This window comes from Musca autumnalis, unplaced genomic scaffold (assembly GCF_047663935.1).
Source record: "Musca autumnalis isolate F117 unplaced genomic scaffold, ASM4766393v1 scaffold_5, whole genome shotgun sequence".
NCBI lineage: Eukaryota > Metazoa > Arthropoda > Insecta > Diptera > Muscidae > Musca > Musca autumnalis.
This window is the reverse complement of record NW_027412088.1, coordinates 93,081,607-93,100,817: the sequence shown is the minus strand read 5'-3', so window position 1 is coordinate 93,100,817 and position 19,211 is coordinate 93,081,607. Positions and strand designations below refer to the sequence as shown.

The 19,211-nt window shown below is 35.3% G+C and overlaps 1 protein-coding gene across 2 annotated transcripts in view; it reads right to left on the bottom strand.

Moving 5' to 3' along the window:
- LOC141406381 (uncharacterized) overlaps nt 1-19,211 on the bottom strand; it is a 52,397-nt gene that overhangs the window by 8,096 nt on the left and 25,090 nt on the right. Inside the window, exons 1-3 of one of the 2 annotated variants that reach the window (XM_073991722.1) lie at nt 1,728-2,001; nt 1,477-1,565; nt 1,279-1,414 (exon numbers count right to left, since the gene is read on the bottom strand). In XM_073991722.1, the coding sequence (XP_073847823.1) occupies nt 1,279-1,414; nt 1,477-1,565; nt 1,728-1,869 (367 nt within the window). In that variant the 5' untranslated portion in view covers nt 1,870-2,001. Of the gene's footprint in view, nt 1-1,278; nt 1,415-1,476; nt 1,566-1,727; nt 2,002-19,211 lie in introns of those variants that run through there. The other variant, XR_012413376.1, reaches the window with a different exon arrangement.

The window sequence follows — 19,211 nt, the reverse complement described above, 5'->3', positions numbered from 1 at the left end:
TTCTACCCGAATATCAGAAGGGTTGGGCATGTCTCTGAAACGGTTATTAGTGAACTCTCTTGAACTCGACTAATTATAATAAGCACTGGAGTACAGCTATTTATCGGAGGGATGTATATGTTCAGCTATTCAATGTACGAGTCATTAGAGTCAGGCTCAAGCGAGATAGGTCTGTATGGAACAGACTGGTGCAAGAGGAAAGCTAATCCCCCAACTCAACTTCTGGTGCTATCCTTCCGTAACGCTGTAAGCTGAATTTGTTATTGAGTTTGGTTTTTTGCACCGCCGCGTCGTGATAAAATCCATTATTTCCTCGATCTTACCTCGGAGTCCATTGCAAAAGGATGCATTTTCGGGGAATGGAACAACCACTGCTGGTGTTAAATGCTGCGTGTGCGACTGCTGGGGGCTGTGTTCACGCAGTGCTGCTTGTTGCGTGAACACAGTCTCTGTCGTAGTCCCTCGCATGGACGAGTCCGGAACAAGCCCTGAGATGCACCCACTTCCGACATCTAGTGCATCTCACAGATTTGACGAACTGAGCACATTTAAATTGGCCCTGGATTATCATCCGTCCCGGCACGATCAAAAAAATCCAGAGCAGGCATTCCGAAAAAACCGGTACTAATAAAACATGTGTACACAGAAGTGGCGTCAATCCGGTACGAAAGAAGCCGCTGCTGTGGGATTGACAATGTTCGGTGGAGAAGTTTTGTGGTCACTGGGAACCTCTAATTACCGCAAGTTTGGTAAAGAAAAAAATAGGTAATATCTTCAAAATGCCTAAAATCGGGAGGTACCGTTATATGGGTCCTATACCAAAGCACGGACATATGTTGACAATTTTTGGTGGAGAAGTTATTTTTGAACACAGGGAACCTCAAATGTAAAATTATCGCTAGTTCGGCGAAACAATTAAGTATAATGCTTAAAATATCTTAAATCGGGAGGTACCGTGGTATGGGGGCTATACGAAAACGTGAAAAAAGCTCGAAATAAATAAAATCTGTTGATACCTACAATTTTTACATTTCTGTGGAAACGTTTTATACCCTCGGCGAAGACCTGAAAATGTTGGAAATCGTACGTTTAGAAACCTATTCTAAATTCGTTTTTAAAAGAAGTAAAGTTCCGTACCGAGCTTCATAATAAGAAATAATTATCTACAAATTTATATTCAGGGAATGAAACCTTTTTCCATCTCAAGGTGATAGAAGTAGAATTTTTGTTGGTCCTAAAATGTTATCTGACAACTCTCTCTACTTCACAATCACTCACCGAAGAAGAGCATAAATGCACTATATAGATATACATGGTACGGACTCAACAGCAAAACGGCAAGACCAACACACAGGTAGCCAAATATTTTTATATATGTTAAGATCACAAAGGGTGCCATATATTGGTGATCTCTCTAAAGGGGAAAGACATATAAGTTCATATTAAATACTCATATTTCAATTATAACATAGATACCTGTTTAATGCCTCTGATAAGTTGAAATTGAACAGTGATCCAGACGGCTATAGCAACGATTATATAAAAGCTCTTCACAACTATTTCAACTGAAATGAGATGATAATGAAATTAATTTGTTACAAAAAAATATAATATTTTGTAAAAGAGGATTCCAAAAAGTCATTGTATTGTATTCATATTAAGTATGTACGATTATTTCTTTGAATTTGTCTCCTCTAGATTTTCATTCTGGAAAATGATTCACTCACTTGCATTTTCGACACCATTCCCAAATGTTGGGACTTTCTCTCTGTTAAAAATGATGTATATTATCGTTAAAACGGTTGCTACTACGCAAAAACATATATTCCAATATGCCATAAAATAACCGAATTTTTCACGAAATCCCATTTTTGCGGAGTTTTTCCTTCTTGTTTTATTTGTAAACTTTATTTAAATTTCTTACTATATTTTATTTGTTTTTAGTTTGAAGTAATGTCGCTTAATGACAAGACAACACCGACAAAGCGATTACAAACCAAAGGTTTTTTGTCTGTTGTGAATACAAAATAATCTTCATGATGATCATGAATTGTATTAGTGACGACAATTTTGAGACGAATATTGACATAGAAAATATTTGGAAATCGAGTAAAGAATAGGTGCTGATAATTTTTTCTGAGCTAAGTCCCATAGATGACTGTCGCAGCTGAGTTTTTCTGTAGTATGAGAGATGTCTGTTTGTTTGTATTTTTGATTTTGAAAAGATAAGAAACGGAACTTCTGGACCGGACTGACGGAACTTTTATACCCTTTATTTCGTGAAGTAAGAAATTATGACGTATGTACATATGTACAGAATTTACAGTATTTACACCAAATCGCATTTCGTCAAAATATTAAAAAAAAAATTAACGAATTTAATGTATTAATGATATATAAGAGACAACAAAAATAAATAAATAAATAAAAATAAATAAATAAAAATAAATAAATATCATTCATATGAGAATACTAGACACTTAAAGAGTTCGGTTTTTCGCTAAAAAGGCATCATTTCAAAAACTGAGAAGCCAATTGATAATTCCCTTCGCCGGGATGAAATCATGATATTGGTAGCGATCAGTAAAATGTTGCAACCCTGTCAGTTCGTTTTGAAAAACATTATTCTCTGTAATAGAGGGTAATAAATGAAGTTGAGCCAATGGGGGAATACTCCACTCAAGCAATCGAAAATGAGATTGAATCTTCAACAATAAACAAAACAAACAAAAAACAGCCGAGGCACGGGCGAATGGAGCTTTGTTAAAAACAAAAAAACAAAATTCCAATAACAACCTCACAGGCAACTGTGTTGGTGTTCTTTTCAACTCACAGAATTCGAAGAATTCTTAGTTGATACGTGCTGACATGTTGCCAAATATTTTGATTTTGGTGTTTCTTTGGAAAAGCCGAAAAGTGAGTGTGATTCTCATTCATATGAGAATACTAGACACTTAAAGAGTTCGGTTTTTCGCTAAAAAGGTATCATTTCAAAAACTGAGAATCCAATTGATAATTTCCTTCGCCGGGATGAAATCATGATATTGGTAGCGATCAGTAAAATGTTGCAACCCTGTCAGTTCGTTTTGAAAAACATTACTCTCTGTAATAGAGGGTAATAAATGAAGTTAAGCAAATGGGGGAATACTCCACTCAAGCAATCGAAAATATCAAATTAATATTACGCTACGAGTAATTTTTTTAATGATGGAAAATTAACGATATTCTGAAACGGCAGCGTGAAAGAAGACCCGAAATATGAAGACACGTGTCCCAAAGACTTTGGGACTTGATGTCGAAAGGCATCATTTTGTCAAGCTCATATGGGCCTTAATGTAGATAATAAACATATCGCTCATTTACTCAAAGAGTGGCATAAATCAAAAAAATGGGTCTTTTGAGTTAGCAATTTCTATTTTTTCTACGACTTCTGCTTTATATTGTGTCAAATTTTCAAGTTGATATCTCTAAAACTCAACGAGTTACAGCTTATTTGCTAGGAGTTTGGAATAAATCATGAAAAAAGTTGTTTGAGGTTATGATGCACTTAAGCTCCTCAAATCATACTTGATCTTGCACAGAAATTTAGCACTGATACCTGGCTAGTTATTTACAAAAGATTGTCGAATTGGTTATTTTATTTTTTGTGTAATAATTTTCTTATGTTGGGAAGTCAAATTTCAATCGACAACTTAAAACGCGTTTTTTCTCGAAACTTGATTTTTTGAGATGTGTCACTCATTGAGTAAATGAGCGATATGTTGAATCTGAGGTATGAGTATTGTAACTCGCGAACGCATTTCTGTAAAATCAACTGTTTTAGCACGATTCATCGAGGAATTTTTTAAAATAATAATTTGAGCGGAAGCTCTGTTCGTACGAGATTAACGTAAAAACAATTAAGAAAGTATCAGTCAGCTGTGCTGACGGAGATATACCCTCAGCCACTGACCCAAAAAAAAAAAAAAACAACAACATAAGCAAATCAAACAAAATAACTATGCCGTATATAACATATCGTCTGCTCCGTCGGAAAAGGTCGTAAGTCCACTTTTTATGGAAATCGCGTTTTTGGTACAAGATGATAGTATAAGTCAAAACACGTCGTATGATACAAAGAAAATGGCAGTATGTCGCGTTTTTCTATATGTTTTGACCTTGTCAGAAAAGGTCGTAAGTCCACAAAACGTACAAATTTGAGTACGAAAAGGTCGTAAGTCCAAAGGAAAATGTATACTTTAAAAGAATGCTACAGCTAATGTAGTTCAGAGATAATTTTTAACGTAATCCATGGATGGGGTACAATGTAAAGAACTAGCCTACACCTTTCGATGATAATCGGATGATATTTGGCGGAGCCTGTGGACCAAACTTTTGAACAAAAATGTGATAAATTCTATATTGCAACGAAAATTTACATTTGAAATTCTGGCCTTTTCATTGAAACAAATTGGGATGCTGTATGCGTTCAAATACCTCATATATTGAAAAATTAAAAAAAAAAACAAAATTTTTACTGTTTTTACTGTCGTATATCTTATTTAAATTACTGGTAATTTGTGGTTTCTCTAGGGACATTTATTCACATAACAAGATTAGTTTGTATTCTGAATTCATGGTGTCAGAGGTATAGTTCCCTATGGTTTTCACGGTGATTTTGAAAGCTCTGCTGATAAACTTCCTGAACGCAGGAAGACATTACATGCTGAAGATTCTACATGGTTTGCAGACAAAAATAAAAGATGCAGAGAGTTGGGGCAGAAATACTTGGGAAGACAAAAAAGGACACTATTTGAAATTACAACGTAGCTAAAAAACGGAATTAACGGAATTAATCATGAAATTTAATTGAAGGAAAAAGGTCGTAAGAAATGTTGGTGTCGATTTGCAATTTTAACATACCACCAAATAACTGATGATTTGAGGCATGCCGACTGTGTCCACCTTCTTATAATGTACCTTATATACCTGATGAAACTATAGCTACGATATTTGCCTTCAAATCTAAACGCTTGCTTTCCAATAAGACCAAACCTTCGTTATGCATAACATCTGGTATTTCCATTAATTTGTAGCATATTTAAATAGGAGGGAGTGGTCGGGTCTTATTCCTAAAATATATACCCTGGATTGGGGAAACGGAAGTTTTATGTATATATAGCGCATTTAAAAAATAGGGCACAGGTGCAACCCGCTCCTCCGAAATTCAACAAAATATATAGCGTACTTCCACCAAAGAAACATCCCTCTCCCCCCCTCTGAAATTCAAAAAAATATAAAGCCTATATAGCCTTGTATATTCTCTGAAATTTTCAAAAAAAAATCGGTTCAGCTGTTTTTAAGCCTATGCGGAACATACAAACATACACACATTGTCTTTTATATATAAGATTTCACCCAAAAGTGTTGGTCCATTAAACCCGCCAATAATTATCTCATCACCATGTTAAAATGCAAGCTTATTCTCTCTTAAGCTCAAATCATTCTTAAAATTTTGCTCCGATCGGAATATTACTGCGATCTACAGGAAAGCTACAAAGTCGGGTAAAAATTGTGGGTTTGGTCCACTTCACACCTTTCGATCATAACCAACATCTAATGGGGTCACCTATTGTCGGAACCCGACCGCCACAAAATTTCGTGACGATCGGTCTAAAATTGAGGCCTAGAGTTTAATTAAAATTGTTAATGGATGGACGGACATAATGACAAAATGGCAAGGGGAGGGGATCTACGACGAATTCTTAGCGATGTTACACGAATATTGGACAAAACAAACTTACAATACCCTTTCCACATTGCACATAGGTTTCAATCAGGAAATTTTTGGCCAAAACCCTATTTTTGAAGTTTCGACATTTTAATTTGTTTTTGCACAGAATAATAAAAAACACATCAAGTCATCTGAAAATAATTAGTTTTTGTAAAAAACGTTAGTATTCGTTGATTGGCGCAGTACCAAAGTTGACACTTTTTTATGTAAAAATAAAACAGACTTTGTGCTGTAAAATATACAATTTTTGATGTATTGCGTCGCTGCATAAATATACAGAAGTGAGACCAAAGTTATTATGAATCGGGAAGCTGTTAATGAGTACTTTCATAATATTTACAAAAAGAACTATGAAATTTGTAAAATTAGCGTAATAAAATCAATGTTTTTATATATATTGAAAATTATTTTTTACAAATATTTTTTAAATATACTTAAACTTTTAAAAAAATGTCCAAATTTGTCCACCTCCAAATCGAATTTGGAAGATAGCAGGGGGTCTGTACTAATAAATTCAGAAGTAAAATCGTGCTCAAATTTTAAGATGGGAGAATTTTTTGTAAATACCTGTTGTGACTGTACGTAGTATCCAATTGAAATAGAACGGTAATACGCACATCTATCAACCGAATTCCCTTAAAATTCATATTTAAGGGTTTCAGAGTGTAGAAAACAAGTATGTATAATTTTTTTGAAAATAGGTAAATTTTTTGTCGTAGCCCCCACATAAAATTACTGTCCGATTTTAGATATTTGTGGATTTTAGCGACACTTTATGACCGATTCGGCTGAAATTTGGTATTTTGACCTCTTGGAAGATATGAATCCTTCGTACCAAAAATTATTAACATAGGTCAATGTTTTGGTTTAGACCCCACACAACGGGACCACCCTGTTCAACAAATTTTGGCAGTTTTTGGTCATTTTGGTCGTTAAAACGTAAGAATTGCTGTTTGTGCACATTTATTATAAATAATAACTAATTTCGACACAAAATGGACGTTGAAATAGTTTTGGCCAGAAAATTTGGATTTGGGACCATTGTGCATTGTTTTGTATAGTATAAATATTTTATTAAAAAAACGTCCGTAAATTGTAGGAAAAGGTCGTAAGTCCCTACAAAAATACAAAACTGTACAAGGAAAAGGTCGTAAGTCCAAAGACATCCAATTATCTCCCAAACGCGACGGAATTTTATCAAACAAAGTACAGGTATTGAAGCGGAATAAATAAACGAAGAATACTGCCTTTACCACCATAATAAAATCTTTAATACAAAAAGCGCTGGAATGTTTTTTCTTCCTCCTGAAAAATTTATTGAGAGGGACTTACGACCTTTTCCGACGGAGCAGACGATATCAAGCTTTTTGTAGAAAATTAACTTATGTTGAAACTGAGGTATGGGGTATTGTAACTCGCGATCAGTTTTACTATACCATAACTTTTGACCGCATTTCGGTAAAATAAACTGTTATAGCCCGATTCACCGAGGGGTTTCTTAAAATAATAATTTGAGCGGAAGCTGTGGTCGTACTAATGTAAAAAAATCGGAAAAAATCGTTGAATTATGTTATTTTCCAATTAGTGGATTTACAACACAATGAAGAGCTTAATGCTCAAAGGAGAAGTTAAAGAGTACACTTCAGAGTTGAAGTTTCTAATGTATGGTTTTTTAATATATCCACTGTATCTACCTCAAACGGATGCTGACATTTTGAAACCTGAAAAATTGGATTTTTTGAATTTTTGCTCTAATCGGGACGCGCAGCTGGATTTCCATAAAAGCTTATTATTTGATTCTAGTACTCGCGATTTCGCATTTTTTAATGTATAACATGAGGGTGTAGCCCTCACAGGATCACAGTAATCTGCGCCCAAACACAAAATTTTTGTGCGTAAATTTTTCTCAAAAACCTATTTTTTTGGTTTAAAATTTACAAACGTCATTCGATTTCCGTGGAAACCCGCGTAAATATAGTTTTTTTACGTTCTGAATCTAACAAGCCACGACGCGTAAAAATCCACACACTAGATCGGCGGATATAATACCACTCAAATTTCGAAAATTTGCAAAAAATTATTTTGAAAATATCGCATATTAAAAAGCGTTTTGGATGTGTCAGTTCTACTTAAATAAATAGATCGATACACGTGTTTAAACTGCTCGAAAACAGATATTTAAAAACTCTCGTAAATCCAGAGATATAATAGATTTTTTCTAAAAATTGAGTGCGATGCTACATCCACGGTTCTTGATGGATCGCATTGAAACGGCATAGAATGATGTATTTTTTAATGGTGATTATTGAAATCGGATGCGCATAAAATGTAAATGAACTTCGCGGAAATTATGACCATTTTGCAGTATTTTGCACCCTACTATGCAGCAGATGCTACATCGTGGCCGCCAAATAGAATTTGACAAACTGTACATCAAATAAGAGGGATTGATTCGCTGTTGGAAAATCGGATGCGCATCATGTCATTTTCATTATTACGCGGTTTATATGCGTCTCCAATGTTATAATATTCAATATAACATTATTTTAACGTTATGGCACAATTGGAATTCCTTGTGATTTAATATAAGGTTCTAATAATATTATCCAATAGGAAAACTATGTGTTACAACGGAATATCATCATTATTGCGTGAAATTTTGACGAAAATGCCGAAGAACTCAAACATTTTTTCTCCAACTTTTCCTATAAAACCATAAAAAAATAAAATTAGAACAATATGATTTTAATTTTTTCGTAATATTTTCTTCGTATTTTTGCAAATAACATGAATACTATAGCTCCAACCTTCACAACTTAGGTTTCATTTTATTCCTCAAAAAGTCTGGATGCTGTTATAATTTTTTTATATATTTTTCGTAAGTATGAGCGCTATTGTTTCAAAAATATGTTTGTAAATACGTGAAATTATTTAACAAATTTGATTTTTCGCGAATCCATTGAGACTTTGCGATTATTTTTTTGCATCATCGCAAAGGTTACGAATTCAATTAACGATAATAGGATAAGGAATTTTTTCTAATTATCATAATTAAAACGGCCATATCTTTTGCGCGCAACGATCAAAGTTAGTAACGAAAACAGATTTGGAATGCAGATTTTTTTCTTAATCTACATATCGCTCATTTACTCAAAGAGTGGCATAACTCAAAAAATGCGATTTCTGAGTTAGCAATTTCTATTTTTTCTACAACTTCTACTTTATCTTGTGTCAAATTTTCATGCTAATATCTCTAAAACTCAACGAGTTACAGCTCATTTACTACGAGCTTCGCATAATTCCACACAACAGTTTTTTGAGTTTATGAAGCACTAAAACAATTCAAATCATGCTTGATCTTGCACAGAAATTTAGCACTGATATCTGGCTAGCTGTTTGCAAAATATGGTCCAAGTAGTTATTGCAGTTTATTTGTAATAATCTTTTTAAGTTGGGAAGTCAAATTCCAATCGCGAACTTAAAACGCGTTTTTCTCGAAACTGGATTTTTTGAAATGTGTCACTATTTGAGTAAATGAGCGATATGTATGTACCAAAAATCATTGATGTAGTATCAACAATTTTTTTTTATTTTTTTGAAATGGAAAAGACAATTTTAGACATTTTTCCTGATATACATATTGAGTTTGTATGTATAACGAGTTTGCTTTAAAATCTGTACGTACCGTAATGTGGGGCTATGCCAAACCATTGACATAATCAAACTTCTTCAGAAAGGTCTCGAAATATTAAATTACGTTAAACTAAGTTTAGAAGAAATGGTTTTGGAGCTTTTGGGTCATTATCTCAGGAAGTATTGACTTATTCCGGAAAAAAGTGTACCGATGTAACTGAGGCCGCTAGAACAACCTAATGAAAAACAAGTAAAAAGTCGTTAAGTTCGGCCGGGCCGAACTTTTTATACCCTCCACCATAAAATAGTCTTAATTAAAATGGAATAATTAGGGACCTTTTACAATTTTAGGTGGAACAACTTTTCGACAATAAATAGACACCTACTGCCTCCCACTATTGTTTAAATTACACTGTGAACACAAATGTTGGGGCAGAGATAATTCCTTTTGGAGATGAAAGCCCTTGGTGTGTGTATATTAAAAACCCCGAAGGACAGATGCGCCGTGAGTCGAACTTCCGCGTTATGGCGTGATGAATTTTTTGCAAGAGACACTGTAAGCCATCATGAATTAGCATTATATCTTTGTTTGTTGTTTTTGTAGAGCACTTAAGCAACAGTGAACAAAGATATAAAGTTAATTCCTGATGGCCCACAGTGTCTCTAACAAAAATTTCATCACGCCTTAACGCGGAAGTTCGACTCACGGCGGATCTGTCCTTCAGGGTTCAAAATATACTCACCAAGGCCTTTCTTCCCCAAGAGGAATTTTCCGTGCCCCAGACTTTCACCTCCATTTTGTTGCACAGTGTTATCTAATCTAATCTAAAAAAATGTGTTCAGCTAGGTGAAAGGTACCACCTACGGGGCTATATCAAAGAGTCAACCTATCTTTAAATTTTTTGGCGGAAAAGTTTTATAGCTGCAGGGAACTTCAAGAGTCAAATTGAGGGTAGTTTCATTAAAACAATGTAGACCCTCAAAAATGGACCCATTTTGACGAATTTTAGTGAAGAAATTTCGTGACCACTGAAAATTCCCGAAAATCGGGAGGTACAGTTATATGGGGGGATATACCAAAACATGGACCTATATTGACGATTATTTTTGAATAGACAAAATTGTAGCTAAAATTCTCAAAATACCGATCATTACAGCTAGTACGGTTAAAAATTGCAGCTAAAATTCTCAAAATACCGAAAATCGGGAGATACCGTTATATGGGGGCTATACCAAAACATGGACCTATGTTGACGAAGTTTCGTTGGAGATGTTTTATGACCACTGAGAACTTCAAATGTCAAATTACAGCTATTTCGGTTAAAAACTGTAGCTAAAATTCTCAAAATACCAAAAATTGGGAGGTACCGTTATATGGGGGCTATACCAAAACATGGACCCATGTTGACGATGTTTGGTGGGGATATTTCATGACCACTGAGAACCTCAAATGGCAAATAACAGCTAGTTCGGTTAAAAAATTTAACTAAAATGCTCACAATACCGAAAATCGGGAGGTACCGTTATATGGGGGCTATACCAAAACATGGACCTATGTTGACGATGTTTGGTGGAGATATTTCATGACCACTGAGAACCTCAAATGGCAGATTACAGCTAGTTCGGTTAAAAATTGTAGCTAAAATTCTCAAAATACCGAAAATCGGGAGGTACCGATATATGGGGGCTATACCAAAACATGGGCCTATCTTGACGATGCTTGGTGGAGATATTTCATGACCACTGAGAACCTCAAATGGCAGATTACAGCTAGTTCGGTGAAAAATTGTAGCTAAAATTCTCAAAATACCGAAAATCGGGAGGTACCAATATATGGGGGCTATACCAAAACATGGACCTATGTTGACGATGTTTGGTGGAGATGTTTCATAACCACTAAGAACCTCAAATGTCAAATTGCAGATAGTTCGGTTAAAAATTGTGGCTAAAATTCTCAAAATACCGAAAATCGGGAGGTACCGTTATATGGGGACTATACCAAAACATGGACCTATGCCCATATCCTTTCGGATATAAGTTTATTAATCACTAGGAACCCTAAGTGCCAAATTATAGCTAATTCGGTCTGCAAATGTGGCGAAGAACGTCAAAATACCTCAAATCCAGAGGTACCGTTATATGGGGGCTATACCAAATAGTGGACCGATATAGCCCATCTTCGAACTTGACCTGCCTATGGAAAAAAGACCCTCGCGTGCAAAATTTCAGAACTCTATCTCAATTATTGCGGACGCTAGAGTGATTACAACAGACGGACAGACGGACGGACATACGGACAGACGGACATGGCTAGATCGTCTTAGAATTTTATCCTGATCAAGAATATATATACTTTATAGGGTCGCAAATGATTAGTTCGATGTGTTACAAACAGAATGACAAACTTAATATACCCTCCATACTATGGTGGAGGGTATAAAAAAATCAAAATGATGCGAGAGGAGCTCTTAAACTTCAATTTTTCCGAATATTGTTTGGGAAGTACCCGAAGGAGTGGACCGATATAGTCCATATTCAACCACAACCTGATACATGACTGGATGAAATAATACTATGTGCATATTCCACACCAATCATAAACTCCCTGAGAGAATTATCTTGCGCATTTACCATTTTTGTTGGTGCCGTCAGGATTTCTTCGAGCTTTTAGGCCAATATCTCAGGAAGTATGGACTTGCGCAAGAAAAAATGGTACCGTCGTAAAGGGACCAGCAAGGACAACCTACTGAAAAAATTTCAAAACGATCCGAGATCTCTAAGTTAACTTTTTCCGAATTTTGTGTGGGAGGTACCCGATGGAGTGGACCGATATAGTCCATATTCAAACCCGATCAGTTGATCCGTTCGAGAGTTATCGTGCGCACCAGCCAGACAGACAGACGGACGGACGGACATTGCTAAATCGACTCCAAATTGTCTGAAAAGAATTTCGTCCAAACATACTTGGGGTCTAAAACCGTTATTTCGATGAGGCACATTTTTGGTCGTATCAAAGTGTATATGCCCTTTCTAGCCGTTGCACGATGGGGCCAATAGCAGGTTTTCGAGGCAAAAAAGTCAATTTTTGAAGTGAACAATTTGAAAAAAATAATAACGGATTTCGATTGCCAACACTCTGAATCACTAAAAATAAAAAAATAAATCAATCTGGTAACATCACATTGCGACATACAGATCTGGCAATGGTGACATATTTTCTTATGCATAATTATAATAATATATAATTTCAAAGATATCGAAGACAAACTTGGCTTTTGTGGCGGAATCTTAGCCGATTTTTACTAACTTTGGCACCTTTTTTTATTAACTTATAACAGACCACAGGCAAAACCATAAAATTTGAACATATGTATATAAGGGAGCTATTTCTATATCTAAACCGATTTCAATATAAATTAACAAACTTATTTGTAGTCCGAATTCCGTAACATTTTCCAAATTTTATTGTAATTTGATGGAATTTGCATGCTTGGTCAATCATTTGCCTGAAATTGGGCGAACATATATATGGGAGCTATATCCAATTCTAAACCGATTTCAATATGATTTGTCAAAAATGTTTCTAGACCAAAATCCGTCACACATTTCAAATTTCATCAAGATTGGACATACATAGCGGGATTGGTGCCCAAATACCTAAAATCGGGCGAAAATATATATGGGAGCAATATCAAAATCTGAACCGATTTCAATATAACTTGGCAAACTTATTTGTAGTCCTAATTCCGTGGTATTTTCCAAATCGCATAAAAATTGGGCAGAATTTGCGTGTTTGGTCCATCAATTGCTTGAAATCGGGCGAACATATATACGGGAGCTATATGTATATATGAACCGATATGAACCAAATTTGGCATATTAGTTTCTAAGCCCATTATAAACATCTGTACAAAATTTGGAAGGTCTAGCTTGCCCCAGTGATTTGTTGCCTCGAAAACCTGTCATTGGCCCCATCGTGCGTTGAAAGGAACGAGTTTTTATACCCTCAGCATTTATGCTAACGAGGGTAAATACACTTTCATACGGGCAAAATGTGCCTCATCGAAATAATGGTTTTAGACCCCAAGTATGTTTGGACGAAATGTATTTCAGACAATTTGGAGTTGATTTAGCAATGTCCGTCCGTTTGTCTGGCTGGCTGGAGCACACGATAACTCTCGAACAGAGATGAGGTTCCAATATGGACTCAATCGGTCCACTCCTTCGGGTACATCCCACACAAAATTTCGAAAAGGTTCAGTTTAAGACCTGCTTTCGAATGGCTTTGATTTTTGTTGTAACAACTTGTATTCACTGCCCCCCATACGACCGTATAAGTTTCATCAGGGGCAAGTCCATACTTCCTGAGAAAATAGTCCATACTTTCTGAGAGAATCCCTATGACACCATGTGTAGTGCTTGGAGCGCAAGATAACTATCGAACGGATCTGCGATTCGGTCCAAAATTTGGCCTTTGTAATATTTTGTGCAAACTTAGTGTATGTTCGAAGATTAGCCATATCGGTTCCACTATTGCACTACTATTTCAAAAATATGTCTTCAAGTACATAAAATTTTGTTATAAATTTGAATTTTTGCGAATCCATTTAGCAATTTCGAGACTATTTTGCATCATCTTACAGAGTACGAATTCAGTTAATGGTAATGACATATAACAACTTATTATATCAAGCTGCGATTTTTTAAAAAATTTTCTAAACAATTAAAATGATCATATCTCTTGCGCGCACCGAGCAAGGTTAGTTACAAAAACAGATTTGGATTGACGATTTTTCTACCCTCAGCATAATGGTTTTAGACCCCAAGTATGTTTGGACGAAATGTGTTTCAGACAATTTGGAGTTGATTTAGCAATGTCCGTCCCTCTGTCTGGATGGCTGGAGCGCACGATAACTATCGAACAGAGATGAGGTTCCAATATGGACTCAATCGGTCCACTCCTTCGGGTACCTCCCACACAAAATTTCGGAAAAGTTCAGTTTAAGACCTGCTTTCGAATCGCTTTGATTTTTGTTGTAACAACTTGTATTCACTGCCCCCCATACGACGGTATAAATTTCATCAGGGGCAAGTCCATACTTCCTGATAAAATAGTCCATACTTTCTGTGAGAACCCCTATGACACCGTGTGTAGTGGTTGGAGCGCAAGATAACTATCGAACGGATCTGCGGTCCAAAATTTGGCCTTCGTAATATTTTGTGCAAACTTAGTTTATGTTCGAAGATAAGCCATATCGGTCCACTATTTCAGGTACGTCCCCCACAAAATTTCAAAAATGTTCGTAAAAATTTTGCGCAAGATAACTCTTGATGGGAGTGATCGATTTGGTCCATACTTTACACATCCTAATATATCTACCAGATATAGATCAGGCTCGAATATGGACTATATTTGTCCACTCCTTCGGGTACCTCCCAATTTTGGATAAATTCACTTTAAGACCTGCTCTCGAATCACTTTGATTTTTATTGAAGCAAATTGCATTCGCTGCCTAAGATGGTAAAAGTTTTTCAGGGACAAGTAAATACTTCTTGAAAAAACCGACCGAAGGGTGTAAAAACCCACTATGGCACCATATGTAGTGGCTGGAGATCCACTTCCATTATGGTCTATGTCGATCCATTCCTTTGAGTATATCATCCCCAAAACTTTTGATCTTTAATGCTAATCAACATTTTTGTCGGTTCATACGCCCAAAAAATTTTAAACCCCCTAAATACATACGTTTTTTTGGGAAACATTTTTTTCAATATACACAGGCTGAGGGTATATCTCTGTCGGCAAAGCCGACTGATACTTTTTTACTTATTTTATATTAATTTCCAACTAATGGCATTTCATTACAATGTAGAGCTTAATATTCCAAGAAGAAGTTAAAGAATATAGTTCAAAGTTTTTAATATATCCACTAGGGTTATGACTTTTTGACATTTTTTCTCAAAAATGATTTCCTGTAGCAGGGATGAATGAACTTTTGCCCATTAATCACTACACTATCGTTTATTCCATTGAAATATAAAAAAAGTTCACGCACAAATCGATTATAAAAAAATATTTTTTTGAAAAAATGTATGAAATGAAAAAAAAAAAAATTTTCAAAAAATTATTTTTTGTGGCACGAATGAATAAATATAAGCCTACTAATAACAATAATAACGTTTATTCCATTCAAATATTGAAATAGGTCATGCACAAACCAATTTGAAAATTAGTGAGAAATAAATGTTATGTCAGTTTAATTATCTCATATGGCTCTAAAGTTTATTTTCAAATGTATATCTGCTTACAGTGACTTAAAAAAATTGCCCATAATTTTGATAAATTCAAATTTTAAAATCATTTTGTGCGTGAGGTTTTTTCACCGAATCACCTTATAATTAAGATTTTATGTAATTTAATGGCAAAACTCATCACGCTATGATACAGGGGTATGAGGTTGTAAAAAAGTCATAACCCTAATATCCACTACATCAGCCTTTAAGGGATGCTGACATTTTGAAGACTGACAAATGGTTTTTTTTTTAATTTTCTCTATTTTGGACGCGCAACTGGGTTTATTTAAAAACTTAATATACGATTGTAGTACTCGGGATTACGCAATTTTGCATGTATAACTCAAGAGTGTAACCTTCAAAGGATCAGAGCAAAGTAGAAATTTTTGTGCGTAAATTTTAGAAAAAAAAACCTTTTTTATACCCCCCACCATAGTATGGAGGGTATATTAAGTTTGTCATTCCGTTTGTAACACATCGAACTAATCATTTGCGACCCTATAAAGTATATATATTCTTGATCAGGATAAAATTCTAAGACGATCTAGCCATGTCCGTCTGTCCGTCTGTTGTAATCACTCTAGCGTCCGCAATAACTGAGATAGAGCGCTGAAATTTTGCACCCGAGGGTCTTTTTTCCATAGGCAGGTCAAGTTCGAAGATGGGCTATATCGGTCCACTCTTTGGTATAGCCCCCATATAACGGTACCTCCGGATTTGAGGTATTTTGACGTTCTTCGCCACATTTGCAGACCGAATTAGCTATAATTTGGCATTTAGGGTTCCTGGGGGCAAACAACATATCTACAAAAAAATATGTATGTAGGTCCAAGTTTTGGTATAGCCCCCATATAACGGTACCACCCGATTTGAGGTATTTTCACGTTTTTTGCCACATTTGCAGACCGAATAAGCTATAATTTGGCATTTAGGGTTCCTGGAGGCCAAGAAACATATCTACAAACAAGTATGTATATAGGTCCAAGTTTTGATATAGCCCCCATATAACTGTACCTCCCGATTTGAGGTTTTTGAGTTTTTACGCCACATTTGCAGACCGAATTAGATATAATTTGGCATTTAGGATACATGGAGATCAAAAAACATATCTACAAAAAAAATATGGATATAGGTCCAAGTTTTGGTATAGCCCTCATATAACGGTAACTCCCGATTTTCGGTATTTTGTGGATTTTAGCTACAACTTTTAACCGAACTAGCTGTAATTTGACATATGAGGTTCTCTGTGGCCACGAAACTTATCCACCGAACATCGTCAAAATAAGTCCATGTTTTGGTATAGCCACCATATATCGGTACCGCCCGATTTGCGGTTTTTTGTGGATTTTAGCTACAATTTTTAAACTAAATAGCTGTAATTTGACGTATGAGGTTATTTGTGGCCACGAAACTTATCCATCAAAAATCCTCAATGTAGGTCCATGTTTTGGTATAACCCCCATATATCGGTACCTTCCGATTTTCGGTATTTTGAGGATTTTAGCTAAAATTTTTAACCAAACTAGCTGCAATTTGACATATGAGGTTCTCTGTGGCCACGAAACTTATCCACCGAACATCGTCAAAATAAGTCCATGTTTTGGTATAGCCACCATATATCGGTACCTCCCGATTTTCGGTTTTTTGTGGATTTTAGCTACAATTTTTAAACTAAATAGCTGTAATTTGACGTATGAGGTTATTTGTGGCCACGAAACTTATCCATCAAAAATCCTCAATGTATGTCCATGTTTTGGTATAACCCCCATATATCGGCACCTTCCGATTTTGAGGATTTTAGCTAAAATTTTTAACCAAACTAGCTGCAATTTGACATATGAGGTTATCAGTGGTGACGAAACTTATACACCAAATATCGTCCATATAGGTCCATATTTTGGAATAGCTCCCATATAACGGTACGTCCCGATTTTCCGTATTTTGAGATGTTTAGGTAAAATTTTTAAGCGAACTAGATGTAATTTGACATATGAGGTTCTCTGTGGCCAAGACACCTCTCGATCAAAAATCGTCAATATAGGTCCATGTTTTGGTATAACACACATAAACGGTACGTCTCGACTTTCCGTATTTTGAGATTTTTAGCTAAAATTTTTAACCAATAGGGTTAATTGGAGATTTTATGTAAAGTTAAATGGTATTATATAGTAACATAATTTACTCCTCCTAGGATTATGCCTTGACGTGGCAGAGGGTCTAAGTACTTTCCCAATGGAAAGGAAACCAATTATTCCATTTAGGTTATTTTATGGTGGAGGGTATAAAAAGTTCGGCCCGGCCGAACTTAACACTTTTTTACTTGTTTTTGGTTCAAATTTCACAACTGTCATTCGATTCCCGTAGAAACCCTCGTAAATTTATTATTTTTTTGCATTCTAAACTGATAAGCCATGGCTCATCCAAATCCTTCAATTATATCGGCAGATTGGTACCCCCCAAATTTCGAAAAATTGGAAAAAATTGTTTAGCAAATATCGCGTATTAAAACGCGTTTTATTTAGATGTTTCATTTTTACTTAAATAAATAGATCGATGCGCCTTTTTAAAATTTGGGAAAACAGTTATTTAAAAACTTTCGGGAATCCGGAGATATAATATTTTTTTCCAAAAATTGATGGATACCACTGTTCTTGATGGATCCCACTGAAAGGGCATTGAATGATGTATTTTTTTAATGGTGTTCATTGAAATCGGATGCCCATAAAATGTAAATGTACTTAGGGTAATTTTACTGTATCTTTCGACCCTAATATGCAATTGATGCTACATCGTGGTCGCCAAGTAAAATTTCACAAAGTGCATATCAAATAAAAGGGATTCATTCGTTGTGTTGGAAAATCGGATGCACATGATGTCATTTCCGCTATTAGGCGTTTTATAAGCGTTTCTAGTGTTATCTTATTCAATATAACATTATTTTAATTTAATTAGAATAACACAATTTTTATTTTTAACCCCAAATTTTCTTCGTATTTTTGCAAGTAACATAAATTTTAATCTCCGACATTACGACATAGTACTAATTTTATTTCTCACGAAGTCTGGATGCTGTTGTAATTTTTTATACCCTACACCACTATGTGGGGAGGGTATTATAAGTTGGTTTTGGCCAAAAAGTTTGTAACGCATCGAAATAATGGTCGTAGACCCATACTTATATAAGTTAGACCTACGAGAGCTTAGGTCTGAAAAAAAAATTAAGATCGTCTAGATCCTAATTAAGATCTTCTAGATCTTGTACGCGTTACTTTGTCGAAAAGGAACGCGGACCCTTTTAAACCCGGAGTTCAATTATCAAAATTGAACTTAAGTGACACTTATCAAAAGTTTCGCCGCTCCCGAATTAAAAAACCGTTTGTTGATTTAAGACGACTTTATTCACTGACAGTTGGTAAAAGAGTGAAGTTAATGTTGTATTACAATCATAAATAGATTACAAATATTTGCTTATTTGACATTATGATTTTCCATGAAATCATGTCACTTAGCT